Source organism: Equus quagga, chromosome 14 (genome assembly GCF_021613505.1).
Source record: "Equus quagga isolate Etosha38 chromosome 14, UCLA_HA_Equagga_1.0, whole genome shotgun sequence".
In the NCBI taxonomy this organism is placed as follows: Eukaryota; Metazoa; Chordata; class Mammalia; order Perissodactyla; family Equidae; genus Equus; species Equus quagga.
The window spans coordinates 81911100-81938283 of record NC_060280.1 but is presented as its reverse complement, the minus strand read 5'-3'; the positions used below and the strand labels follow the sequence as shown (position 1 = coordinate 81938283).

The window sequence follows — 27184 nt, the reverse complement described above, 5'->3', positions numbered from 1 at the left end:
CCCTCCCTCCCTCTTTCTCTCTCTCCCTCTCCCTCCCTATCTCTCTCTCTCTCTCCCTCTCCCTCCGTCCCTCTTTCTCCCTCTCTCTCCCTCTTCCTGTCTCCCTCTCCCTTTGTGTCCCCATGTCCCCCTCACCCCCATCTCTTGCTTTCTTTGGCCTTTCTTTGGCTGTGGTTGGTGTTGATAGTCTGGGTTTTAGGCAGATGGCCAGTGTGGAGACAAGGCGGAAGGCAGAGGAGGTTGTGAGGTTGGGGTGAAGGGTGGGCTGAGTAGTGGGTGAGGGGTGGGAGGATGCTCGGACAGCTCCCCTCCTCCTCATGCAGGAGGGGGATCCGCTCTCCCTTCTGCTTGGCTCCTGCTGCAGCTCTTACCTTCTCCAACGAGCAAGACAAAGATGGCCTCCTCATGGGGAGGAGGATGGAGTGAGGGTGGGTAGCTTGGGGGTCTTTGCTCTTCCTGCCAGCCCTTTCCTCATTCTCTGACCCTGGGCTCTCAACTCCTGGGGGCACTGGGCTCTGGCTCAATAGGGGTGACAGGTCCCCAGCCTGCCTTCCGTCTGCCCTACCATAGGGAAGCCAGACAGAGAGGGTGCTGGCTGTGAGGACTCAGCTGGGATTTATCATGCAACCTGAATGGGGGTTCAAGCCCCTGCCTGAGACTCCCTACCTCATTCTCTTTTATTCACCCGTCTCCCTTCTTCCCTCCCTCCCTCCATCTCTCCCTCTCTGCCCCCTCTCTCCTCTCAGTGCTGTATCCCTCATGCCTTTCCTTTGTCCCAGGAGATCTCCAGGAGAACAGGAGTGTTCTGAGGAACTGAGGCTCTTCTCAGTGCAGACACAGAGTTGTCATTGCAGCTGCGATGGCCCCGTGAGGCTGCAGGGCTGGGGAGGGAGAGTGGTTCTGTGGCTAAGGCTTTATGTCTTTTCCTTTGCCACCTGCTGCTGGAGGTTGGTGCCAGCTGTCACTTTGGGGCTTTGCTGTGGGAGATGGTCTGAAGGTTATAATGGGTCCTCTCCCTTTGGCTGGAGTGGGGAGTGTTGAGTGACTGGCCTTTCCCTGACGGCCTCTGGGGCTTTTGTCCACTCTGTCCCCCAGGCCGGGCGAGTCTTCATGATAAAGCATCCCTGCGGCTGGAGCAGGTGCGCTCTGAGGACCAGGGCTGGTATGAGTGCAAAGTGCTCATGCTGGACCAGCAGTATGACACGTTCCACAACGGCAGCTGGGTCCACCTCACCATCAACGGTGCGTAGGGGCCTCCTTCCTGGGGAGGGATGCAACCCGGGGGGACTGCGCGCTTTAGGGGAAGCCTCCTTCCTGCCTGCACCCGGTCCCTGCTCTGACTCTCTGCTGCAGAGAGGGAGTCTTGGCACAGCTGGGTGGCACTGGATATCGGCTCCTGCCTCCCGTGCCTCAGTCATCTCCCTGGAGCCTCTGGGTCAGTGGGGTGCACAGGAGGAGAAGCTCCCTGCAGTGTCCTGGGCATGAGGCAGGGGTTTTCTGTGAGTGGTGGTGTCAGAGTTCCTTAGAGGGAGCTAGGAATCTGGTTCTTGAAAACAGAAGGGGAAAGGCTCTGTGGAGGCTGGATCAGTAACTGCTGGCACCATTTCCCAGCCTCAGGAGGACCTGCCTTCCCGCCCTCTAGTGGGGTTCTTGGAGCCCTGCCATTACAGTCTTCCTTTTTGGGTTAATATTTTGGTTGCTTGTTAGATATGTTCATTTGAGTAATGTGTATTAAGGGTCTGTTGTATGCCAAGCCCTCACTAGACGAGGGGAAGAGGACGAGCACGCCCAGACACGGTCCCTGCTGTGCCGGGTTTACTGTCCGATACAAACTGAGAATCCTGCGAAGAGTCACAGTCTTCGTGGCTATCGTTTTTTTCTAGCTCAGGTTAAGTGAACTGTGCTGTGTGTTGATGCTTTTCAAGTGTCCGGGCAAGGGCAAGGGAGCCTTGTGCAGAGGCCCCGGGTGAGTTTGCTCAGTTCCCAGTGTTGGCCTAGGCTGGACCCTTGGGGTCTCCCTGGATGGAGAGTCCCCTCGTGTCCCTGGAAGTCCTTACTTGGGATGAGATACCCTGGAGGAGCCAGGAGAAGCTGGAACCGTGGAGAACGTTTGAAGGAGTGTGGCTCTCATAGTGGGAGGGGAGCAGGGCTTTTGTTCTGTTTTGTTTTCTGGCCAAACCCCTTATTCTTCTACTCAACTGATGACAGAATGTGTTCGGCCGCTGCTGTGCTGCAGACACTGCTGGGGACCGAGGCCTCTCCGCGCGTGTACTCTGGGTATGCGCCACCTAGCTTGGGTCCTCACGGTTTTGCTGTCTATGACTCTGAGTGCTTAGTTGGGAGAGGGGAATTGGTGTTGCTCCAGGCTTGGGAGCTTCTTGCAGTATTGGTATGACCTGAAGGATGGCTCTGTTTGCCCTGCCTTGTGGGGTTGGGTCATTCCTCCCAGGGCTGGGTCAAGCTGTGCTCCTTTTCAACCCAGGATCCTGGATGAGCAGAGTGTTTTAGCCAGAGCACTGGCTTCTGGGAAAAGCACACTTAGAGCTGTAGCCCTGGGTCAGTGTTGTCCCGGCTTCCTGACTCGTCAGATGCAGTCAGCTCCTGTCGGTCAGTCCGAGAGACGGATGGGAGGCTTCCTTCAAGTCTTAGGTGGGCTGTCTCCACCACCCAGCAAGCTTTTGAGTCACCTCCTATTGATGCCAGCTGTTGTGTGCACTGGGAATGAAAACTCGTCTTAATATTAGCCCAAGCAAAACGTAATTAGGGGGCTGAACCTGATGCTGATTGCTTCATCGCTTGCACACCGAGCCAAGAGCCCCACGTGCCTTCTTTCCTCTTGGGCCCTGCCCAGCCTGGGCTGGAATCTCCTCCAAGTGCCGCCTCCTTTCCTTTCGCATCATCCTGCTGGTGTCCTTTTCAGCAATCTGAGATGCCGGGTCTTCCGGGAAAGTGGAATTCAGTTTGGCATTGTGTGTTCTGTTACATCGCTCTCTTAGTTTGCATGAGTAGGGGTTGATTCTTTGGGAACTCCTAGCTAGCCCAGAGTGGAATGAGCATGGAACCAGACCCTGAAAAGACTCGGTTTATTTCAGGAATCCACTGCATATTAGCTGTATGATCCTGGGTACCCTAAGTCACCTCTATGAGCTCTAGTTTCCTCAGCCGCCAAAACCAGTGCCTACCTGCAGGGCTGTTGTGAGGATTAAATGGAATGCTGTGTGAGGAAGTGTCTTGCACAGTGTCTAGAACATTAATTACATGTGAGTAATTGTGTGTAAGATGCTGCCATCCTTCTCAAGAGAGAAAAAAGATGAAATCAGATGAAAATGGACCAGTAGGGATGTAGTAACACAAGAAGGACCTTAGGCTGGAAGATGCAGGGGACTGTGGGAGTTTGAAAGTCCTTGCGATTCCACCAGTAATTATCCATTCAAAACACGTTCTTGAACGTCTGCTCTGCGGCAGGCTCTGGGGCTACAGCAGTGGGCATGACCCAGACCCAGCTCCTAAGGAGACTTCAAGAAGCCACGTCTGGAGACAATTGCAATATGGGGTTTGGGAGCAGAGGGAGGGAGAGCTTCGCTGAGGAAATGACCCGTGCAGAGAGCCTACCAGGGAGGAGGAGGTAGCAGGTGCAGGGGTGGGAGGTGGGGAAGTGTGTTCCCAGCAGACCAAACAGCATGCCTGGAAGCCCAGAGGAAGGAGAGGCGGGGGGCTCAGGGAGCTGGGGCGGGTTGTTCACATGGGCACATGGGGCAGAGGAGCTGAAAGTGTGCGCCTTCTGCTCCAGGCTGTAGAGCCAGGGCTCATCCCACACTAAGGAGCCCACCTCCCAGATGGGTAGAACAGAACAGACCTCCCAAGCTGAGAGCTCTCCCTCCCTCTATTCCCCTCCCCCGCCTTCATCCCAAGTTCTGAGGTTCTTTCCAGTATAAATATTTCCATTATTGAAGGTAAGTGTCTGGAGTGCCAACATTCCATTGCTTCCAAACCAGAATGTTTAATGTCAGGCATTTTGTGACGGGATCACCTTTGGAAAATGAAAGGCCAGTGAAAAATTAGAATTACGAATTGTGTCATTCTCCTTCTGTGTTTTCTTGAAGACACAGTTGGGTGGAAACAAACCCAGTTATTTCTTTATCACATAGAAAATACCCGAGAGGCCCAAGCCAAGCCTTGCCTCAGTTTGGTGAGTTACTTGGTGGAAAGGCCTGCCTATTTCTAACCTGCACTATTAATTATAGGGCACTTGTGAAAAAGAATTAAGCCTGGAAATGCAGCTGGCAAGCTAGTACCTAATTCAGTAAATAATCAAGAGTCAACCCATTATTTTCCTGAAAACTCAAAATTGTTCAATGTACTTTCCTGATTAGCACCTAAATAATAAAGTATATGTAATTAGTAATTAATTTGTCACTTCAGGATGTAATTTAATTTATCATCTTTTCTTTTGAGCTTGACACAGGAGGTAATAGAGACTGTGGCTGTATTAACTGTGTTTCAAGGGACAGGCTTGGCAAGAGGGCTCTGCTGGGGATGAGCACACCTTCCAGGACAGGAGAGAGGCCTGGCAGTGAGGGCTCCTGGATTCCGCCACAAGAATTTGGGATGACTTTTACCTTTATATGTAGTGTATTAGACATTGGATGAGAATTGACTTTCTTGAGGATGTGTGTTGTGTGTGTTTTTGAGTGTGATGATGTGTGTTTCCTAATTTATTCAGTATTCACTCTCCAAGAGCCCCTTGCTTGCCCATACTGAGCTAAGGCTTTGGGGATTGTTGAAAAAAGTGGTCTTACCATGGTCCTGCTCTTAAGTTTTCTGTGTTTGCATTTGTGTGGGTCTTAGGTCTGTGTAGGTGTATGCGCCCTCATTCATTTCATTCATTCGTCCATTCAGCAGATGTTGGTTGAGTACTACGTGCCAGGAACTAAGCTGGGCATACAGCGGGATTTATGGAAAAGATCTCTGCTCTCAAGGACAGTTAGTGGTAGGTGCTTTAAAGAAAATGAAGCAGTCTAAGGGGATGGAGAATGCCAGAAGTGCCATCCTAGCTGACCAGGTAAGGCAGACATGGCATTTTAGCAAAGCCTTGCATGAACAGAAGGAGTGAGCTCTGATGTAGAGTCGTAGGCAGAGAGGATGGCAAATGCAAAGGCCCTGAGGTTGGACGTTCTTGGACATTCGAGGAGGACAGATGGTCAGTGTGGTTAGAGCACAGTGAAGGAGAAAGTGATGGGAGGCGAGCTTGGCCTGGTGGGGGCGGCAAGGGCCGAATCTCAAAGCACTCTGACCAGTTCCCAGGGCAGGGCCATGTGGGGAGGGCAAACCCCTCTCAGAGCTTCTCATGAATGCCTCAGAGGCTCCTGGAGAGGTGATGGGATGATAGTGATGGCCAAATAACCCTCCTTTTATGTATATTTACATTTTATAAGATCCTTTTCACAGACTTTGTCTCCTTCATTCCTCAAATCACTTTTGAAGGGTGAGGGATCTCGGTAAAGCCCAGAGGCTGAGTGACTTGCCCCGGGTTACTCAACGAGCGGCAATCTAGCACTTGAGCTGGGTCCTGACTTTGGGTGCCTTGATGGGCTCACAGTGGTCTGGTGCAGCCTGGCGTGGTGGACCCTCAGGGCTGGTCTTCAGAAGTAGGGGCCCCTCACTTCAGAAGACCGCAGAACTGATAGTCCAAGGGGTCAAGATTGACCAGATTACTTCTATAAGCATCTCAGACAAGTGAGACTGAGTGTCTTAAAAGCTGATTATCCAAAGAGGATGGATTTTTGTCAAAACTCCAATGCAGGTGATGGCGGGGGTGGGGGGGGGGAAGCAAGCTAGCATAATCAGAGAAGAGTTAAGAGGGGAGTAGCCTGCAGAGTGGGCTGACTGCCTTTATCCTTGGAAGGTAGAAAGTGAGGAATGTGGATTTTCTCTGTAGGATCTGGGAAAAGGAAGATTCTGTGTAGTCTTGGCCTGTGGTCTGTGTGAGGCCTAGATGGGGCTCAGAGGGTGAATGTCCTGGAAATATGAGGGCTGGTTGGGCTGGGGTTGAGGAAGTAAGGGTATCATGGATGATCAGGAGCCAAAGGACTGAAGGGTGATGGAACAGTCTGTACACCTGGCGGCAAGTGTGTGCTCTGTGAGGGCCATGAGAGAGCTGTCTTGTTTGTCCTCGTGTCCTAGTTGCTGAGGATGGTGGCTTCCTTATAGTAGATGGTCAATCAATATTCCTTTGTTGGGAATTAGCCAATTACAATGGAAAAGGTTAGAATTTGTACCCAGCCAGACTGACTTTGAATTCCAGGTCTCCCCACCCTTGTAAGGTTCCGAGGCAGAGCATTTTACTTGTCTCCCACTTCCTTCCTTCATCCTCACACCTTGCAGAGAGTTATGTGTGAACATATGAGGGTTCTGTATGAACACACCTGATGTGGTGCCTGGTGCTGGCGGGTACTGCATGCAGGACAGCGGCCCAGCTAACTCTATCCTGCACTTTCGTGGTATTTTTGCAGCTCCTCCCACCTTTACAGAAACACCCCCCCAGTACATCGAGGCCAAGGAGGGTGGCAGTGTTACCATGACCTGCACAGCTTTTGGGAATCCCAAGCCCATTGTCACCTGGCTCAAGGAAGGGACACTCCTAGGTGCTAGTGGGAAATACCAGGTAAGAGTATTTCTACCTTGGGGCCGCTGCCCTCGCACCTCCTTACCTACCCTCCCTTCGCCCCTTTCTCCCACTTCACACGACCAGGAACGCTCTGTGTGGTGGCACAGAGTGAGATGGAAACAGCAGGCAGACTGGCTTGGCCGCAGGCATGGGGTCCATGTTGTTGGAGGGAGATGGAAAACAAGGTGCTTGCCTCGGTATCCCCCAGGTGCCTGAGCCCCGAGGCTGCTTCTGCCTGAGGATGGCATTGGTGGGGCCACAGGGTGCGTGTTGAGCTCCATCTCTCCTTGGCCCCAGGTGAGAGATGGCAGCCTGACGGTGACATCAGTCAGCCGAGAGGACAGAGGCGCCTACACCTGTCGCGCGTACAGCATCCAAGGGGAGGCTGTCCACACCACCCACCTGCTTGTCCAAGGTAAGAACGATTTCTCTGGCTTCTTTATGCCCCGGGCCTTTTGCAGGGACTTCCAACCCAGCTCAGCGGTGGAGGAATTTTCCTGGGGCGTGGTTGGCACAGCTGGAGGTGAGAGGAGAGATGGGCAGCCCATGAGGAGCTAGGCAGGGGCTCCTCCCACATATCATGTACCTCATGGCTAGAGCTCCCACAGTGGCCTGCTGTGGCCATCACACGGGGAGGGGTGGTGGTGGAGGGTACCATGCTGAGTGGGTTTCCTGTTTCTCTAAATGCCCAGGTAGCATCCTGCCATGCCTCCACCTTCCCCAGGGGAGGAGACTTCCCTCAGGTCTCCATCCATTAGTGATGGCATCAATAAATAAAGATAGGAATTCAATCCAGACCCAGATGCTTAAATAACACTGGGGCATTTGGCAGATTGCTAGTCTGCCCTACCCAGGCCCCAGAGTCCCCAGAAGGGGCGGTGTGGTCCCTGTGCTGAGCCCATCTACCCACTCCGCCTCCCACCCACTGCCTGCGCCTGCCCCTGCGCCTGTGTGAGGAGCGAGTGAGGGGTGGTGGTGGCTGTCTAGGCTGCTGGGCACGTGCTCTTCCCACCTCCTCCTGCCTGGGAGTGCTGAGCGGCGGCATGGGCCAGTGGTCCTCTGTAGCTTTGAGGAGAGCACCCTGCTCTCAGGAGAGAGCCAGTTGGCAGCTGCGGCCTGTCTGGAAACCCAGCACCAGGGACTCCTGGAATTTCGCCCTCATTTTCCCTGCTTTCCCCCAACCTCCTCTCCCCCAAGCTGCCCTCTTAACCTTGGGCTGGTAAACAGCACAGCCCCTTCTCCTCCAGAGGCAAGGTTATTCCTGACTCTGGATTGAGAAGAGTGGCCTTTCTCCCTCCTGCATGTCTCCTGCTTGGGGCTCTGCTGAAGAGAAGGATGGGCAGGAAGGGCTGTGTGTCTGTGTGTGTGTGTGTGTGTATAGGCAGGGTTGATGGCTGGTTGTGGGACAGGATTTATAGAGGGATGTGTCTGGGGGCGAGGTGGTATGCACCCAGCAGAGTATCTGCATCTGGCTCCAGGGGGTGGGGCATGCCCTGGCCACACCCCCCAGACCTTTTGCATCCCTGGAAGCTGCAGGGAGAGTAGGACCCTGAGCGCTGGCAGCAGCTGGAGGCACCTCCATGACAACTGCCCAGGTTGCACTGCTAACCCTTGGGCCAGTGCTGCCCCCGGCTCTCCATCCCAGAGTCAAGGCACCCCTTCCTGTGAGGTCTTGGTGCTGTTGTTTTCCCCTGCCCCCCAGGTGAGGTCATGTTTGTTTCCTGTTTCCCCAGGGCCTCCCTTCATTGTGTCCCCTCCTGAGAACATCACTGTCAACATATCCCAGGATGCTCTGCTCACCTGCCGGGCAGAGGCATATCCCGGCAACCTCACCTATACCTGGTACTGGCAGGATGAGAACGTCTACTTTCAGAAGTGAGTGCCCTGCCCTGACCCCTCGGGGGGGTCCCCTGTTAGTCCCCCCAAGGGCAAGGCCATTGAGTAGGGGCCGCTGCAGGCTGCTCTTGGGCTCTTGGGAGTCTGTGTGTCTCACGTGTCTGCGTGTGGGGGCCTTGAGACAGACCCCAGGAATGCGAGGAAGTTTCCTTGTGTCATCCATAGGGGAGAGGGGCCTTGTTGCTACCTTACTCTGGTATCTTGTGGAAGACTCTCTTCTCCCACCTGCCAACCTTGTCCCTTCCTTGTCCCCTTGTAGTGACCTGAAGCTGAGAGTGCGGATCCTGATCGATGGGACCCTGATCATCTTCCGGGTGAAGCCCGAGGATGCTGGGAAGTACACCTGTGTCCCTAGCAACAGTCTGGGGCGCTCCCCCTCAGCCTCAGCCTACCTGACTGTGCAGTGTGAGTAAGGGCAAGGGAGAGCCCTGGTTGGTGGGAGTTCCAGAAGGTTCAGGCCACGTTGGCCAACCTGGAGGCTGGAGGGCAGCAGAGACCAAGCATCATTTGAGGCAATGTGGGTGGAGGAATGACTGAGGAGGAAGGAGGGACAGCCCAAGAGGAGACCGAGGCCTGGGCTCATCAATCAAAGTGAGGCTAGCGCTTGCTGGGCATCTTCTCTGGGCCAGGCATCACTACCTGTGTTAGCTGATTCATCCCGTCGGCCACGCTTAGGGTGGATTCAAGGATGGGCAGACCTTCTGAACAATTGTCCTCGCGTTGAATGTTGTGCCACGTCTCTGTCTGTACCTTGAATGAGATGCTCTCTGGTGGTTTTTTCTCCGGTATCTGAGGGAGGATAGCTTAAGCCCATGTAGGGTAGATTTCCTGCCAGCTCTCTGCCTTCCCCCACCGTGGACGGGTGTGTAGGGTGAGGGGGACAGAACCTTCTTCTGGGGTGGCTTGATCCAGTTCTGCCAACACCTGGCTCACTCTTGGCTTCCTCGTTGCGCTTCTCTAGGGCTGCCAAAGACCCAAATGAATGAGCTATTCCTCATGCCAGAACAATTGAGGGCTTCTGTGTGAGCACAATAATTCAGTTCTGATCTTGATGACTTCAGTGTAGTCTGCTTTCCCACCCCCTGGCAAGCTGATCATTATGAGAGAGAGGAAAGATGAGGATTAATTTCTTCCTTTTGATTTGTTGATAGCCCTATCACTCAGGTAACAAAGGCGCCACGTTGCTGTAGGTGACAGGCTCTCCATCACTTGAGGGCTGGTGAGGGAGAACTGCTCACCCCCAAGGACATGGAGTGGCAGACTGAGAAGTATAAGAGTCGAGAGACAGTGGCCTGGGTCAGTACTGGAGCTGAGGACAAGTAGAGGAACAAGTGGTGACTCCAGGAGGCGGGGCTTGCCCCAACTCTGCTCAGCAGAGGTGTTGTCTGCACGCATCCACTGTTGAATGGTGTGGTGGTGGAGCTAGGCTGGACCTGCGAGCCCGGCAAACTCTGAACCTCACGTTCTCATCATTTCTTCCCTGTGCAATGATTTTGCCGTGGGGGCAAAGGCATCCCCTCTCCACTTCCCTTGTCAACAACTTAAAAGGACTTTTAGCATGCTGTGTTACAAGTCCCAAGTTTTTAAGAGCTGTGAGGCCCTGGAAAAGCTCTGTGACCCAGGACATCAGGTCTGTCCTAGACAACTGCAGTAGGAAGAGGAAAGTCAGTTGATGAGTGATTTACCATGTGCCCGAGCTGTGCTGGAAATGAAGAAGCTGAGGGAGGCAAGAGTCCACCTGGAGCAGCATCCAGTCTGGCTGGTCACCTTGGCAAGAAGGTGTCTGTGGTGGAGGGAGAGAGCTAACAGAGGGTGGTCTTCAGAACGATGATGGATCTAGCCAGGATTAAGGCGCCCATCCTGAAGCTGTGGGCCACGATTCTGCTGAGAGAGGTGTGTGGTTCCTCGTCTCTCCCCAGTGCCATCACCCACTTCCACTTGTCCTTTTTTACCTCCTTCCTGCCTTCAAAGAGAATCCAGGGGGTGAGATTTTCAGGTGGGTGAGACAAAGATCTTTCTTTCTGCTAAAAAGCAGTGTTCAGAGTATTTCCCATTCATAAACGCTTTGAAAATCTTGGAGGAAAAAAAAAACCTGTATCATACAAAAGTAGGAAGCAATGTCTAAATATATAACTCGGCCTGGTATTATGTAATGCTGTTCTCTGAAGAGCTCCAAATGCTTAAAAGGTACTGGCTCCTTCATCCTCACTGCCTCCCTGGAAGTTCTGGATCTTTCTCCTCGGTAGCCCTGAGGGGAAATGGGGGAAAATTGAGAGGGGATGACTCACCCACATCACAGGATGTGTTACTCCTGCTGTTCTCCCGAGAGCCTTTCATCTCTTCTGTGGCCAAGGCTGACTCTGCATTCCAGCTGCACAGATGGGAAACTGAGGCCTGGGGAGGCTGGACAGGCAGTAGAAGAAAAGGAGAGAAGAACCACCATGTGGCCATGCCTCCAGTCACCTTGTGCATAGACCTGTCCTCTTTGGCTTAGAGCGTGGAGAGAGAGGGAACTTGGTGTCCAAGAGAGACTGGGACAAGGAGGATTGGGGCAGTGTGGTCAAATGTTGGCTTTGAGGTTCAGTGTCTAGGGACTGGGGAAATGGATGTTGAGAGCCCTTGCCCAGCAGGAAAGTCCATGCGTGGAAGCATTTGAGGAATGCCGCAGACAAGGGCAGACTAGCGTGTGCCTTTGAATGCCCCCAAGCATTCAAAACAGAAGTTCTTGAGAATACCGTAGGCTGGACAGACAGAAGGAGTCTGCAGCCTACCCTGGGGCAGCCTCATGGGGCCTCTGGGCTGTAAGCCTGTGGGCCTGGGTTTGTCCATCTTATTCACCGTGGTGGGCCCGGCACCGAGCACTGTGTTGAGTACAGAGGACACATGCAGTGCTTACTGAATGAGCGGATGGGGTGAAAGGTGGGGCTTGGAGTCGGAGTGTCTGGGTGGGACCCCGGGGTTTGTGTGGTGGCTCCATCCCCTGTCCAGATTTCTCACTTGTTGTCTTTCTTCTCTCCCACCCTACACTACCCCTTTGCAGACCCAGCCCGTGTCCTCAACATGCCCCCAATAATCTACGTGCCAGTGGGAATTCATGGCTATATCCGCTGCCCTGTGGACGCAGAGCCACCGGCCACTGTGGTCAAGTGGAATAAGGATGGCCGCCCCCTGCAGGTTGAGAAGGTGCTAGAGCGACACATGGGGTCAAAGTGAGATGCACCCTTCCGACACTGAGATGCTGCCTCTGGGGGTCTGGTTCCTGGCCAGGACCCCTTCACGCCTCCCCAAAAACCTCTGGGAAACCAAAGAGCTGCTTCCCATGGGGATCTGCAGTTGGCAGGGCTTTGGATGTTCTCCCGGGGCACTTAGATGACACTCCCCTGGGCTGGCCAGTACTCTGCCCAGGCCTGCTGCCAGGTTGGCTCGTGGAGCTGGCCCAGCTCAGGTCTGGCCTGGAGGAGGCTGGGCCTGAGTGTGTGCCCCTGACGATTGCCCCCTGCTCTGCTCTCTGTGTTCCGGCAGAACCTGGGCTGGACCTTGATGGAGGATGGCTCCATTCGAATTGAGGAGGCCACAGAGGAGGCTCTTGGCACTTACACGTGTGTGCCTTACAACACCTTGGGGACCATGGGCCAATCTGCTCCTGCGCGGCTTGTCCTGAAGGTGAGGCCCAGGGCTGTGGGCAGTCTCCCTGTGGGTGGACACCTGAAATACCCACCTTCACGGCCTTGCTGTGCTCTCCTTAGGACCCCCCGTATTTTACGGTGCTACCAGGCTGGGAGTATAGGCAGGAAGCTGGCCGGGAGCTGCTCATCCCCTGTGCGGCTGCAGGGGACCCTTTCCCAGTCATCACGTGGAGAAAGGTACCTCTGGGTTCTGGAGCTCCTGGGGAGTGTGGTGGAGGGGCAGGGGCCCGGGCACAGCTCTGTTTTGTTGGGGCCAGGTGCCGAGGAGCAAGGGTGACTCTAGAGTGATGGGCGCCCTGGAGGAGGGGCAGTGGAGGGGTACAGGCCGAGTGCTCGGGTGCTGCCCTCTCCATCCTTCTCTCGGGCCCCTGAGGTGTTGGTGGCTTCTCTTCTTCCCTGCCCGATGTGGCTCCTTCCCTGTTGCCCGCTCCTCCCTCCTCCTTGCCCCCTTGTTTGGCCAAGGTAGGGAAGCCCAGCAGAAGCAAGCACAACGCCCTGCCCAGCGGGAGCCTCCAGTTCCGAGCCCTGAGTAAGGAGGACCACGGGCAGTGGGAGTGCGTCGCCACCAACGTGGTCACCAGCATCACTGCCAGTACCCACCTGACCGTCATCGGTATGGGGCCGTGGGCAGGCGGGCTGAGGTCTGGGTGCTGGGGCCTGTCTGCTCTCTGTGGGCATCTTTCCCGAGTCCACTCCTGAATGAGCGGCCTGCTGCGTGCGGTCCTAGCCCTCTGTGGACTCTGTGTAAGGGAAGGTGACATGGGGCCTGTTCTGGGGAGATCTTTTTCCGACAGGGACAAGCAAAATGTACCAGCACCTCCCCTGACACAGAAATGAGGTCCCTGCGTGGCCAGTAGGACCTGCTCAGAGCTCTGAGTCCAAGGCCTAGTGGGGAAGCTGGAAGGATAGGAATGAGGGGGATCTGGGAAGGGCGACCGCATTGAGATCTACGGGCTGGGCTCTGAGGTAATGGTGTTCCTATTACCTGGGGCGCTGGGTATTATGCTTCCACTTCCTCTGCCTGAGGTGTGCGTGTCGTCAGGACCTCAGCCTGTACCATTTTGCCTGCCCCTCTGGGGACTGACAGCTACAGTCATAACAACAGCCAACACTTTTTGAGCATTTACCGCCAGTCTTAGGCTCTCTGTCAAGTGGTGCCTCATCATTTACAACTTACGAGGTGGGAGCTGGTGTACTTCCATTGAATCCGAGGCTGGCGTGGGTCGGACACCTTGCCCAGCATCGCACCACTAATTTGTGGGCCCAGGACTCAAAGCCAAACTGAAGTTGTTAATTGCTCTGTTGTGCTGTCTCTCAAATTGGTGTTTGGGTGGAATATGGCTGTCTCCTGAGACCAGAGAACTTTACAGGAGAGGTGCTTTTTGTCTTTGCCTTGTGACCCTAAGGGAGAGTGTTTCTGTGCTCACCAGGTGAGCACAGGACTTTGGCCTGGGGTGACAAGGGTTCTGGTTCCCTTTGGCCCATGTTCTTAATGCTCATGTGATCTCCTGATGCATAGACTAGACTGCATGGTGGGACAGGTTTCCTTCTTCAACCCTACTACCTAGTGGGGCCAGGGCACCAGCTCCTCAGAGCATCCCTCATCCCTAATCACACCACTTGGGATGCTGCATTTTGCTACTGTGCAGCAAGATTATGGGAGCCCAGCTCAATGGGCTCAATTCTGTTCAGTCTGAGAGGTCTCCACTTGGTCTCCAGGCACCAGCCCCCATGCCCCAGGCAGTGTCCGGGTCCAGGTCTCCATGACAACTGCCAACGTGTCTTGGGAGCCAGGCTATGATGGAGGATTCGAGCAGACATTCTCAGTTTGGTACGGACCTCTGTGAGTCACCCCCGCATGCTTTGCTCTCTGCTTCTCCCCTCCCCACCCCCCGACTCAGCCCCTGGGTTGGATGGAGGTTAGGAGAAGGATATGGTTCTTTGCCTGACAGACCTCCAGATGGTGAGGGGTGCTGACACAGTGACTAGGTTCTTGTGGGGGTTGGTGTGTCTGTGAGGGACTCTGGGCGTCCCTGTGTTCCCAGCCTGGAAGGTTTGGGATGCCAATTTGGGCCGTTGCCTGAATTGTCCATCACCCTCTGCAACTCTCTCCAAGCTTATCTCACTACCCCTTTTTGTGTCCTTGGTTCATTCTTCTTCTAGGTTCCTGTGTCCTCTGGAGTCTGGAAGAGACTCCTAATTCTCAAGGGCATTGTGAAACAGCCCAGCTGGAAGTGTAAAATCTAATTTTTATTCTGTCCCTTCCCCAGTGGTTCCAGAAATCAGTGTGACATGGTGCTCACCTTCCTGGCCTTGTCTTCAGCATCTGCATTTTCTCTCTAGGATCGTGTCTCTCTATTGTTTTTTTTATCTCTTATTAATTTATCCGGATGCAGTGATTTGCAATCTTTGCCCAAACCTTGGGTAGCTAGAGATATCAGCAATGCATGAAGCAGGCTGAAGACAGGAGGTACAGAAATGGTGGAAAGAGAAGCCACGGCTGACCTCCTTCCCGTCACCCTAGGATTTCCCTCTCCCCCATTCCTATCCTGAGCCAAGAAACGGCCACCTGCATCATGGGTGACATCCTTGAGCTGGGAGGACGAGCCCTCTCACTTCCTCCTTTCTAGACCTTTCTCATCTGGGAGCGTATTCCCAGCCAGGCTCGAGCAGGGCCTGGGGAGCAGAAAGCGCCACATTCCAGAGGGCAGCTCCTGGAGATTCAGGAGAGTTCTTGATACACTTCTCAACACACGGGGAGCTGAGGGGGAACCTGCCCTGTTTCCTGCTGTGGTGGTTTGCTGGATATTTCCCAGATTCTGATTATCCTAGAATTCTGAGTTCTGGATAGGCAAACTGGACCTCGATGGTGAGCTTGGGGAAATTTCTTCTTGCAACCAGAACATCCTCCCACCCCTTATCTTTCTTCATTCTGAGGCAGGGCAGGCGCAGGGGCCTCCTAACAACCCTACTTGGTGACAGCTACAAGATCATGGTGCTGCCAGGCCCCTGCGGGGCCTGGGAAGGGCTTCTGGCATGGCTGAGCCATCTTTGGGGATGCCCGAAGGGAAGGTCTGGGCATAGATTGGTCTATGCCCTTGGTCTCCCTTGCTGCCTGTGGCTCTGCTCCGCACTGCTGCTCATCTGCATTGCTTTATCACACTTTGCTCACTTGCTTTGGTGCCTGGGGCCGGGAAGGGCAGTTGCAGAGGTTGAGGAGGTCTCCTTCCCTCTTTTCTTTCTAACTGCCTCTAACTCTCCATGTACTGACTCAGACATTTGGCGCTAGCTTCTTTTTGCTGTGCTTTCTGCTGTCTCAGCTCAAACTCCTGGGCATACACCGTAGTGAGCCTTTAAGCCTAGAGGGGCACCTGGTGGGCATCCACCACCTTGTTACTCAGGGCTGCAGGAAGAGGGCTGCCAGTGTCTCAGTCCCACAGGATGATGTCTCCTCCCTGTGGTGGTGCCAGGGCACTGCACTGCAGACGCAGGCTTTGCTGCCCATGGAGAGTTAGGTGGGCTGAGTAGAGCAAGGGTTGACCCTCACCCCTCGTTCCACTATTCTCCATGCGTAGTATGACCTTCCCCTTGGTTGTGATTTCTAACCCTTAGGGCCCCAGGGATCCTGGTCCCCACGGTGGGGATACCCCTGGTCATTTTGCCATATACCCTGGGCCTCCTCAGATAACCAAACCTGGGTGGGCTGAGGGAGCCCTCTGGGTGACTCTAGGTCCCACTTTGGGCTGTCCCTGGGGGCTGGGTAGCCGAGCTCACCTGGGTTCCTTCCCTCACCCAGCTATTGCTGAGTTGCTTATCCTCACATCCCCATATGGTACCTGCCTTGTTCCCAGTGTCCTCGCTCTCCCAAGGCAGAGCCATTCTTATGGTTGTGAGCAGGATGAGGCTCTCCTGAATGCAATTGGTAATTTGACCAGTGTCTTGAGCATTACTTGTATCTAAGGGTCCTTTCTAGTAGAGGAGGTACCAGTAGTGGCTGGTGACCTGGCGTCCTGAGGATCTGCACAGCCAAAGTTGAGTAGGTCATCCCACCTTGGTCATTACCTCTTCCTGTCCTTGAACCTGGGGAGGCCAGGTCTGCCCCCAACAGCCCCCTTGAAGACCTTGTGTGCCTTCTCATGTCTCCAATGTAACCCACCCCACCCCCCTGTCCCCATCCTCTCTCTTTCTTTTGGCCAGGATGAAGCGGGCACAGTTTGGGCCCCATGACTGGCTGTCTCTGCCAGTGCCACCGGGACCCAGCTGGTTGCTAGTGGATGCCCTGGAGCCTGAGACAGCATACCAGTTCAGCGTCCTGGCCCAGAACAAGCTGGGAACGAGCGCCTTCAGTGAGGTGGTCACTGTGAACACTTTAGGTGAGGGCCTGGGCTGGGGTCTGGAGGATGTTTCCTGGAGGAGCTGACTGAGATAGATAGAGACGGTGATTGATGGTCCTAGCTGTCGCATTCATTGCTTACTATGTGCCAGGCACCTTGCTAAGTGCTTTATACGTCTTGTCATTTGATCTCCCAGCAAGGATCTGCATACCATCCTGTGGGGTTTGTCTGGACCAGAGTGCCTCGTCCCACATTGGAGCACTTTTGACCAGGTTCCTGTTGCATCCTTAGATAGAAAGAAGAGGCTTCCAACTTTACCTTTCCTTGTTAGGCCACATGTTTGCATCTCCCTGTGGCTGCACAGGGGACACTGGGAGCCCTTCGTCCTTGCACAGAGGCCCCTCCCAGTTCTTTCCTTGGGCCCCTGGCCTCATTTGGTGGCAGGCGTCTGGCTGATTCTCCCTGTCGAATCTTCTAGCCAGGCCGGCTTTTCCTTCCTTGATCGCATCCTGCCTGGCTGCACTTATTTTTGCTGTCCTCTCTCAGCCAGAGAGGGCAGCTGTGAACAGGTGGCACCACTCCAGCCACCAAAGGGGACAGTGGTGACAGGGCGTTTAGCCCGCTCTGGGGCTCCTTCACTGAGCCTTGTTTTTCCACCTGAGCCAAGAAGGGGATTGGAAGAGGTCAGAGTGCTGTGGGGAGATCTTTCTGCTTCCTTGGAAGAGGACAAAAGACATGTTTTGTAGTATCTTTTTAAGGATACTATCTTATTAATAATCTAATTACATTTAATTCTTTTTTCTTCCTTGTAGTTCCCAATTTTTTTTTTTAAAGGTTTTATTTTTTTCCTTTTTCTCCCCAAAGCCCCCTGGTACATAATTGTATATTCTTAGTTGTGGGTCCTTCTAGTTGTGGCATGTGGGACGCTGCCTCAGCGTGGTTTGATGAGCAGTGTCCACGCCCAGGATTCGAACCAACGAAACACTGGGCCGCCTGCAGTGGAGTGCGCGAACTTAACCACTCGGCCACGGGGCCAGCCCTAGTTCCCAGTTTCTTTTTCCTTTTGAAATACTGAATTCCCTTGTATGTGTTTTTTAGAAGTACTCTGAAAGTAGAATCATGAAGTTCCGGGCCCAGTTGCTCTGCCTGCCCTGCCCACCCGCCTCCCCCCACCCAGATCAGGAGGGCTTTTTATGTGACACTCTTGTCCCTGAAATGGTGCTTGGGCCAGAGCGTGGGAATGTGACTGTCCCTTTGGGGTCACGGCGCCCCCAGGGACACGTACTGAGCTGGAAGGCAGCACCAGGGCGGGCGAGGAGGCAGGCCCTCAGCGCTCCCTGTGCCATCTTCCCCTCTCATCTCCTCTGCTGCAGCATTCCCTGTCACAACTCCAGAACCCCTGGTGCTGGTCACCCCACCAAGGTGCCTCACAGCCAACCGGACCCAGCAGGGTGTGCTCCTGTCCTGGCTGCCTCCTGCCAACCATAGCTTTCCCATTGATCGCTACATCATGGAGTTCCGTGTTGGAGAGCGCTGGGAGACGTTAGATGATGCCATCCCAGGCACTGATGGAGACTTCTTTGCCAAGGATCTGTCACAGGTGAGGGTCTAGCTCTTCCTTAACTCTTCTTCCTAAGTTCTGGAAGTGACAGTTCTCTTTCTAGAGTCTCTGGAAGCTTTGAGTGACCCTACTCAGGGGTATGACGGCCAGCCCTGTGCTGTCCCTCACCGCTGGTCTTGTATTCGCTCAGCTCAGTGGCAGAGGGCAGTTGTGTTGCCTTGAGGAGTTTTTCTAAGTGCTGACACAAGCTAGGGCAGGGCAGGGCAGGGCAGGGCAGGGGCACAGCATGCCTAACCAGATCTGGCCTCAGCCCCTGTCTGGGAGTCTAACCTGGGATGGGCAAAGGATTTCCCAGCAAGCTTGTCCTCTAGGTTTGCCCTTTGACGATTAGAGGCCCTGGAGGGGAATACGTTGTTTTTTTCCTGCTGACCCCCCTTTACTGGCTCCCTAGCTGGAGAGAGGAAGCCGCTTATTTCATGAATACAGACAGTGTCATCTGTCTTTCCTTCCCTGGACGCTCTTTTAGTGCTGGAATTGGCTTATGGGGGCTCCTGAGAGCCCATGTGTGCATCTCTGCCCATCTCTGCTTTCAGAGACCTCCTGTGTGTAGCCTGAAATCAGTCATGGTGGGAGTATTTGCACCATGGCAGTTGGCAAATGCTACAAATCAGGACTATTTTAATCCCAGAAAGCCGGTTCGTAAACACTTCCAGTACACCACTGCTTCAGGTGCCTGTTCCTTGAGAGATCATTGCAGGGTTGGTGGTGGTGGGGTCAGGGCTGTCCCAGTCCCTCGGCTGACAGGGTATTGTCTCTGGGGCTGTAGGACACCTGGTATGAGTTCCGAGTTCTGGCCGTCATGCAGGATCTGATTAGCGAGCCCAGCAATATCGCCGGCGTCTCCAGCACAGGTACTTTGGGGGTGGGAGTTCTCTTACGACTACAGCGACAGAAGCCCCAGAGCCATGTGGGAGGCCCTTTGTGAAGTAGCTACTACAGGAAGAGAGGCTAGATTGAATCCAAGGAGGGCTCTGCTTGACTCTGCGTGAGTCGTAGCAGTTCTTAACCCCCAACGTCCATGCTTCTGCTTCCACGATAGATAAGATTTCTCCAGCTAAAGGGCTGTGTTTATAAAAGTTTCTGTAAGATAGCCACAGAGAGAACTTCAGCAAGTTTTCTCATTATAGCAGTCAAAAAGAGCTTGATTTAAGTTCTTTTGCTATGAATTTTCTGTTTCCTCCAGCGGTGAATTGGAGCAAAGAGACAACAGGTCAACAAGGACTTATTGACTGCCTCTTATAAGACTGCTTTATAATTATGGTGGTTTTATTTGGAAAATTGCTGTTTGGTGTTGTTTTGCATTACTCCTTCCTCTCCCTAGATTTTTCCAGGCTAAATAAAGCCAGCTCCTAGCATTTTCTCTATTTATCTTTCTTTCTTTTGGCCCTGGTCCCATTTCCACACATCTTCCTCCAGCTACAGTTCTGAAACATAGCAGGGTCCCTCCCCCGCCGTGAGCTGGCTCCCTTGGTATGGGAAGATACTCCTGCTTAGTGATCCAGCAGTGGCACCGTTCCCTTGGGCACTGCTCACACAAAGACCCCGAGGACCTGTGGGCAAGGAGCTTGGCCAAGAAGCTCATGCAGCATGTAACTCGTAGGGTTACGGAAGTGCTGGCGTGGCAGATCTGGGGGGGGGACTGGAGGGGCATGAGAAGGTTGGCGGGCGTGGAGCATGACTTCTGTCCTGTATGTTAGGCTATTAGGCACCGTGGAGCTTTTTTTTTCTTTTTACAGAAGTACCTCCTATAGGCAGCAGAATCCAGTGTACTTCTGTCTTGGCTTCCTCCAGGGAAGAGACTCAGAAAGATGGAGGAACAGGGAATATAGTATGTAGCCAAGGCCAGAATAGAAGACTTGAGGATTTGGCGGGCTCATCTCAGTGAACTGTTCTGTGTTTAGCGGCTTATGTCTGACTCCTGAAAGGAAACATGCATAGTTGGGAGAGTCCTCCTGGGTGAATGAGGGTGCAGCGACCTCAGCATTCCCCCTAATTAAGCCCCCGTTTCCAAAGGCTGTAATGTTCATTTTCCACTCAAGCAATCAGCATCATTTGGGTTATTTTTATCCATTGTTATTATCAACATAGCAATGGATTCTGGCCAAATATATCAGAATATATAGCTTTTCCCTTTAATGAACCTAGAGTGGTAGCCACTAATATGACTGTCCTATGAAGTATGACACAGCAGCCTGGTCTAGTCCTGGTCTGTCACATTCGGGCACAAAGTGAGATCAATTCTTTACTTGTAAAACGGGGAAATGGACCTGTGTTTACCATCCCTGCCAGCTCCAGGAGTCTGCACTGAGATCACCGGGACATGCTGATCTTCCCTGTAGAAGTCGCTCACCTTCTGTACTGTAGCACGTTAGAGATGGATGGATCTGAGTTCTATAGTAACAACTCGTCTCCCTGCGGTGGTATTTTACCCTCAAGGTGCCTCCACGTCTAGGTGCTCGTTTTGTAGAGAGGGCATGGCAAATGGCAGAGAATACTAGCTGGAGGTCGGAATAACTGCTGTAGTTTCGACACTGATAGTGCAGTGTCTATAGGCAAGCCGCTCAAACTCAGACAATCACAGATTTTTTCATTTAGAGAATGAGAACAGTAACACACGCTCTGTCTACCTCATGGGGTTAATGTGAGAATATCTGCTGATATGCATGAAAGCACTTTGCAAAGAGCACCAGACAAGTATAGATTATTATTGAAGTTATCTCTATGGGGTAAGATATAGATGCTCTTTCTTCTTTACAAGCTATGTAGTGATTTCTTGACTACTGTCAATGGCCCCTCTTCCCCCACTGTACAAACCACTGCAGTGTTAGAGTTGAGCATGGAGCCTGAGCCTTGACATTGTCTGTGCTACAGAAGTGGGGGAATACTTAGGCGCTGGGGGTCAGAGTCGGTGGAGGCCTTGGGGGAGGGAGGGACCCATGCATGTTCCCTGCCCCTTCCTGCAGACATCTTCCCGCAGCCGGACCTGACTGATGAGGGGCTGGCTCGGCCTGTGTTGGCTGGAATCGTAGCTACCATCTGCTTCTTGGCAGCTGCCATCCTGTTCAGCACCCTGGCCGCCTGCTTTGTCAACAAGCAGCGCAAGCGTAAGCTCAAGCGCAAAAAAGGTGGGTGTCTGCCCCCCGTCTGGTTCTGCGGGCCCCGTTGCCATGCTTTGCTTCAGGAGAGACAGCCCATTTTAGCATATCCCCCTTGGCAATAGGGAAAGTGAGGTCTTGTGGGTAGAACTGCTAGTGGGACTTGATTTGAAAGAGGGAGTAAGGAAGCAGGGATGGTGGGGAGAAGGATGGAAGCAGAGCTAGGGTGAAGGCACAGACCTCTGAACTGGACCACAGATGCCAGACGCTGAAAGGGGCTGCTTCCCGCTGTGGCTTTGCTTCTGGCCCTGCTGACCCCGGGATGAGTTTTGTTGTCTCGGGCCTCAGGAGACTCTCTCTCCACTTCTTTTTCCTTCCAGATCCTCCACTCTCTATCACGCACTGCAGGAAGAGCCTAGAGTCTCCGTAAGTGTCCCTGGCCCTGGGAGAACCATGCAATGGTGTGTGGGTGGAAGGTGGAGAGGAGACTGGTAGAGGGTTTGCCTTGCTCAGCCCTAGGACAGTGTTTCTAAGCTGTTTACTATTAATTGATCTGCAAGGTAATTTTAAGTTGTCCACACTAATAGAGGGAGCGATAGTATAGACAATCCAAATTAGCAGGTAATCTGTTTCTCTTTAGCTTTGGAATGTGTGTCTGTGATATTTTTTTTTCATCCTAGTAGGTTTGCCTTCTTAATATGTTTTGCTTAAGTTGATGTTAAAATGAGCTTGCATTTCTTGAGCGCCCTGGGAATGGAGTTGGAGGTGTGACTAGACAAAGTGTGGCAAACAACAGGGTCAGGGCAGAATCCAGGTAGAAGTGTGGGTGTTCATTCAGAAGAGGGACAGCATGCATCCAGACAGTTGAGAGTTGGCCAGAGTATTTCGTGCTGAAATACACAGCCTGTCTGCACTCCTTTTCCTTAGCGTCACATTCCTAGGTGTCTGTGCTTGTTGTTTGTCAAGAGAACAAAAAGAAGTCATGGACTAGGTGTCCCCCCCCTTCATCCCTCCTCCTCTGCCTCGCCCCCACAGCTTGTCCTCTGGCAAGGTGAGCCCCGAGAGCATCCGGACACTCCGGGCCCCATCAGAGTCCTCCGATGACCAAGCCCAGCCAGCAGCCAAAAGGATGCTGAGTCCCACCAGGGAGAAGGAGCTGTCCTTGTACAAGAAGACCAAGAGGGCCATCAGCAGCAAGAAGTACAGTGTGGCTAAGGCCGAGGCCGAGGCAGAGGCCACGACGCCCATCGAGCTTATTAGCAGAGGTCCGGATGGCCGCTTCGTGATGGATCCCTCAGAGATGGAGCCCTCGATGAAGAGCAGGCGCATCGAGGGCTTTCCCTTTGCGGAGGAGACGGACATGTACCCTGAGTTCCGCCAGTCGGATGAGGAGAATGAGGACCCGCTGGTGCCCACGTCTGTGGCTGCCCTGAAGTCCCAGCTGACCCCTCTGTCATCCAGCCAGGAGTCCTACCTGCCACCACCAGCATACAGCCCTCGGTTCCAGCCCCGCGGGCTGGAGGGCCCCGGTGGCCTGGAAGGTCGGCTCCAGGCCACAGGCCAAGCCAGGCCCCCCGCCCCCCGGCCCTTCCACCATGGCCAGTATTACGGGTACCTCAGCAGCAGCAGCCCTGGGGAGGTGGAGCCGCCGCCCTTCTACATGCCAGAAGTGGGCAGCCCCTTGAGCTCCGTCATGTCCTCCCCACCCCTGCACAGTGAGGGGCCTTTTGGCCACCCCACCATCCCTGAGGAAAATGGAGAGAACGCTTCCAACAGCACGCTGCCCTTGACTCAGACGCCCACAGGAGGGCGCTCCCCTGAGCCCTGGGGCCCACCAGAGTTCCCCTTTGGGGGCCTGGAAACCCCGGCCATGATGTTCCCCCCTCAGCTGCACCCCTGTGACGTAGCCGAGAGTCTGCAGCCCAAGGCCTGCCTCCCCCGAGGACTGCCCCCCGCCTCTCTCCAGGTGCCCGCGGCCTACCCGGGCATCCTGTCTCTGGAGGCGCCAAAGGGTTGGGCAGGCAAGTCACCAGGCAGGGGCCCCGTCCCAGTGCCCACTGCCACCAAGTGGCAGGACAGACCTATGCAACCTCTGGTGAGCCAAGGGCAGCTAAGACATACCAGCCAAGGTATGGGCATACCCGTGTTGCCTTACCCCGAGCCGGCCGAGCCGGGGGGGCACAGCGGCCCCAGCACATTTGGCCTGGACACCCGGTGGTATGAGCCCCAGCCCCGGCCCCGGCCCAGCCCGCGGCAGGCCAGGCGCGCCGAGCCCAGTTTACATCAAGTGGTGCTACAGCCCTCCCGGCTCTCACCTCTGACCCAAAGCCCCCTCAGCTCCCGCACCGGCTCCCCTGAACTGGCTGCCCGGGCCCGGCCTCGCCCGGGCCTCCTGCAGCAGGCGGAGATGTCCGAGATCACCCTTCAGCCGCCGGCCGCCGTCAGCTTCTCCCGAAAGTCTACGCCATCCACAGGCTCCCCTTCCCAGAGCAGCCGCAGTGGGAGCCCCAGCTATCGGCCCACCATGGGCTTCACCACTCTGGCCACAGGCTACCCCTCCCCTCCGCCGGGCCCTGTCGGGCCTGGGGACAACTTGGATGTGTTTGGACAGACGTCTTCCCCTCGAAGGATGGGGGAGGAGCTGCTCAGACCAGAGCCCCCCCCACCACCCTTACCTACTTCAGGGTGAGTGTGAGCTGGTTTCTCCTGCCCACCCACACCTGGTCATCTTCCTCCCCATCCCTTCCCCGCCCTCCACCCCTTCCATCTACCTGAGTGACAGGGCTTGTCTGGACATGCTGCAGCATCCCTTGGGAAAGGAGTTCTGGGCTTGGTGGCATTCACAGGGTATGGTCATTGGGGTTGGGGTAGCGGCTCACCTGCCCAGGTACCCTGCGAGGAGCATGAGGGATCTTTTCCACCCAGCTCAGCGCTCTCAGGGGGCCCCCAGGATGACGGGGAGTGTGCACACATGGACAGGGGAGGGAAGGTGGTGTCCGAGTGAGTGGTCAGCCTGGTTCCTCTTGGAGTGGAGAACTCTCCACATCCCTGTGATCCTGGCTGTGGGGGGGTTCCAGGATTTGCCCACAGACCTTGTATTCTGCCTCCTTTTCTTTTCTGGCCCCTCCTCCTTGCTAAGCAGGACCCTGAAACCTGACTTCCCTGGACCACCAGGCCAGGGGCGCTCCTGTTCCCAACCTCCTGCCCTTAGCAGCCTAGTGAGCGCTGGGCCCTTCCCACAGCCTCACCAGAGGGCGTATCCTGGAGGCTGGGAGCACAGTCTCAGGCCTGGAGCCACATACACCACCCCAACCTGTGTGCCTCGCAGGAAGCTGCAGACAGACAGACAGACAGACCAGCTCCTGCGGTCAGCCTGCCTGAGAGAGCACACTCTAAACTGTAGCAGCTGGTATTCCAGGTACCAGAGTTGGCCTGGACACCTTTCTGTGCCTCTTTTTCTCTTGTCTTTCTTCCCCTGCCCTCCTCCTTCTCCTCCTCTTCTTCTTAACTCCTCCTCTCCTCCCCTTCCTTCCTTCTCAAGTCTGTCTTTCTCTCTGTCTTCCTTCCTTCTCCATCTTCTTTGGGTTGGCCCGACTTGCTCAGAGGAGCCTGCAACGTCTCTGTAGTGCCCCCAGTCCCTCCTGCCCTCCCTCCCTCCCTCTCTCTCTTTTTCTCTGGTTCCGTCCTTTGGTCTCTCTTATTGATGTGGCCGCCTGTGCAGGGGAGCAGAGCAGAGGAGGCTGGCCCGGTGGTAGGCAGGATGGGAGGCGGTTGAGCAGGAGGGAGGCCAGTGCCCTTCCCCTGCCCCATTCACTCCCACCCTCTCTGGTACCTGGAAGTGCGAGCCTCACCTCCCACCCCCACCCTGCTCCTGTGGGGGAGAAGGGAGTGGGCCCAGGGAGGTGGAGGAGAGCTCTAGCGAGGACGCCAGGCAGGCGCCGTGGGGACCGTGCCTCTGTCTGTGCCGGAGATGCTGTGCGCCGCAGCCCTGTCGTCTGTGCTTTGTGCCGCGCTCTCATCTGCTTCGTCCCATCGTGCCTGCGTCTGGGTCTCTGTCTCTCTCCTCTCCTTCCCCTCACCCCATTCTCTGGCCTCGCTTGTCGGTTCTCTGGTCCCTGTGCTCCCCCTCCCCTCTCTGGGTGTGCGTGGGTGGTCCCCCTGCGCCCGTGTTGATAACTGCTTTGTTTCTGATTGATCTCAGCTATCTGGGCAGTGTTGTCGAGACAAGCCTCTCCTCAGCTCAATAGGTAAGGGAGCTCCGCGGCTGGGGCGGGGCGGGGGGCGGACAGGCGGACGGGGCTTCGGCAGGGCCATCGCTTCCTTTACAGGGGAATCCAAACCATATCCCCTCACCCCTCTATGGGGCTGGCAGCCTCTGCTCCTCGATTCCCCACGGCTTCTGGGTTCCCCACATCATGCTGCTCCAATGGCCCCACTGGGCCATGCTTGGTCCCACCTAGCTGCAGCTTCTGAGCCCCACCCTACATGTCAAGCCCTCTCCTAGAGTCTCCCGCCGTTTTCCTCACTCAGACACCTCGCCATCCTGCTGCCAACACACCTAGAGCTTTCCACAGAAGCCCCTTGTGGCCCTGCATGCACCCTGAGGGACCTCGGATGCCTGAGGTCTGCTTTGCATTCTCTGCACCCATGGAAACCTGTCTGGGGCCACGCTGGTGTCCAGGAACAGTCCCACCCCCCATTTCTGCACTGTTTCCCTGGCAGCGTCAGGCATAGTGCCCCCCTTTCCTCCCTAACCCCTCCAAAGAGTCAGCTCTTCCCCTGGGGTTGCTGGTCCCTCACCATCTTCCTGAGATCTTACTAATGTTTGATGCTCTCAAGGAGCACAGGTTGGAGTGTGGCCCAGCTCCTTCCCTAACAGCTGGGTCTTCCTCAGGACCAGGTCACCCATAGTCCTGTCCGGGTGAGGGCGGGGACATGTCACCACTTCCTAGGCTCCTTGCATTCTGCAGCCCCTTCTTGGTTGTTCCAGGACTGAGGTGTGGACCTTGCCTTTAGGTTCTAATTGCTTTCAAGGTCCCTGTAGTAGCCACCCTGACCTCCTTGGGTCACAGCGCTAGGGCAAGGGTCTTGGAGGAGCACCCCTGGGGGAGAGAATGGGCTTCCCCCAGGCAGAAGGAACTTGAGTTGGCAAGAGGCAGACACCCGGTGGGGAAGCACTGATCCCTCCCTCTGCTCTCTGCCGTGGTTGGCTCTTCCAGCGTTCTTCCAGGTGGAGGTCTCAAGAAATTGGGCATTTTAGAGGGGTGTCAAGTCTGTTAAAGAGGCTTAGGGTCGCTTGAGACTCACTGTCTCTCATGGTGGCTAAGAACGTGCTTCTTTTTGCCATGGACACCACTGCCCGTGCTTCTTGGAGCAAGCACATGCAGGCCCCGGACACTGGGGTGGGAGCCAGAGGGCCTCCTCGTGCTCCTGGCTTCCCTAGGTGAGAAGCATCTGCATCCCTTCCCCACGTCGGGATGTCAGGGGAGCTGATTATCCTTACTCAGGCCTACAAATCTCCTTCAGTCATAAGAATGGCCTCCCATAAAGAGGACTACTTTCCCATTTCTTTACCATCTGCAGCTATAAAAGTGTTGGCAGCCCAGAGGTCCTGGGATTGTGTATGAGGCTGGCAGGTACCACACGCGGCCATTAGCACTGGAGAGAGCACGGAAGGTGTCAGGATGTAGTTATGAGCTCACCTGTGCTAGGGACCTCCTGCAGCCTGCTGGGTGGATGCTCTGGAGTGGCAGTGGCTGGACCATCCTGCACCTTCGGTGCTCTCCCTCCCTGTCCCCCAGTTTGACCCCTGTATCACCCCCGGAGGTGTGATAGCTCCAGGACCAGCTCTCACTCCACTCCTGAAAAGTGCCTGGACCTCATTC

The 27184-nt window shown here is 54.8% G+C and overlaps 1 protein-coding gene across 3 annotated transcripts in view; it reads left to right on the top strand.

The window, feature by feature from the left end:
* Window positions 1-27184, top strand: part of IGSF9B (immunoglobulin superfamily member 9B) — a 59416-nt gene that overhangs the window by 12032 nt on the left and 20200 nt on the right. For 2 of the 3 annotated variants that reach the window (XM_046638128.1, XM_046638129.1), the window contains exons 3-19: window positions 1096-1242; window positions 6513-6664; window positions 6965-7082; window positions 8401-8542; window positions 8823-8968; window positions 11604-11746; window positions 12086-12226; window positions 12310-12426; window positions 12712-12862; window positions 13969-14080; window positions 16447-16622; window positions 17957-18183; window positions 18971-19055; window positions 21168-21329; window positions 21680-21725; window positions 22335-23984; window positions 25501-25546. In XM_046638128.1, coding sequence (XP_046494084.1) covers window positions 1096-1242; window positions 6513-6664; window positions 6965-7082; window positions 8401-8542; window positions 8823-8968; window positions 11604-11746; window positions 12086-12226; window positions 12310-12426; window positions 12712-12862; window positions 13969-14080; window positions 16447-16622; window positions 17957-18183; window positions 18971-19055; window positions 21168-21329; window positions 21680-21725; window positions 22335-23984; window positions 25501-25546 — 3761 coding nt within the window. The remainder of the gene's footprint in view (window positions 1-1095; window positions 1243-6512; window positions 6665-6964; window positions 7083-8400; window positions 8543-8822; window positions 8969-11603; window positions 11747-12085; window positions 12227-12309; window positions 12427-12711; window positions 12863-13968; window positions 14081-16446; window positions 16623-17956; window positions 18184-18970; window positions 19056-21167; window positions 21330-21679; window positions 21726-22334; window positions 23985-25500; window positions 25547-27184) is intronic. The other variant, XM_046638127.1, reaches the window with a different exon arrangement.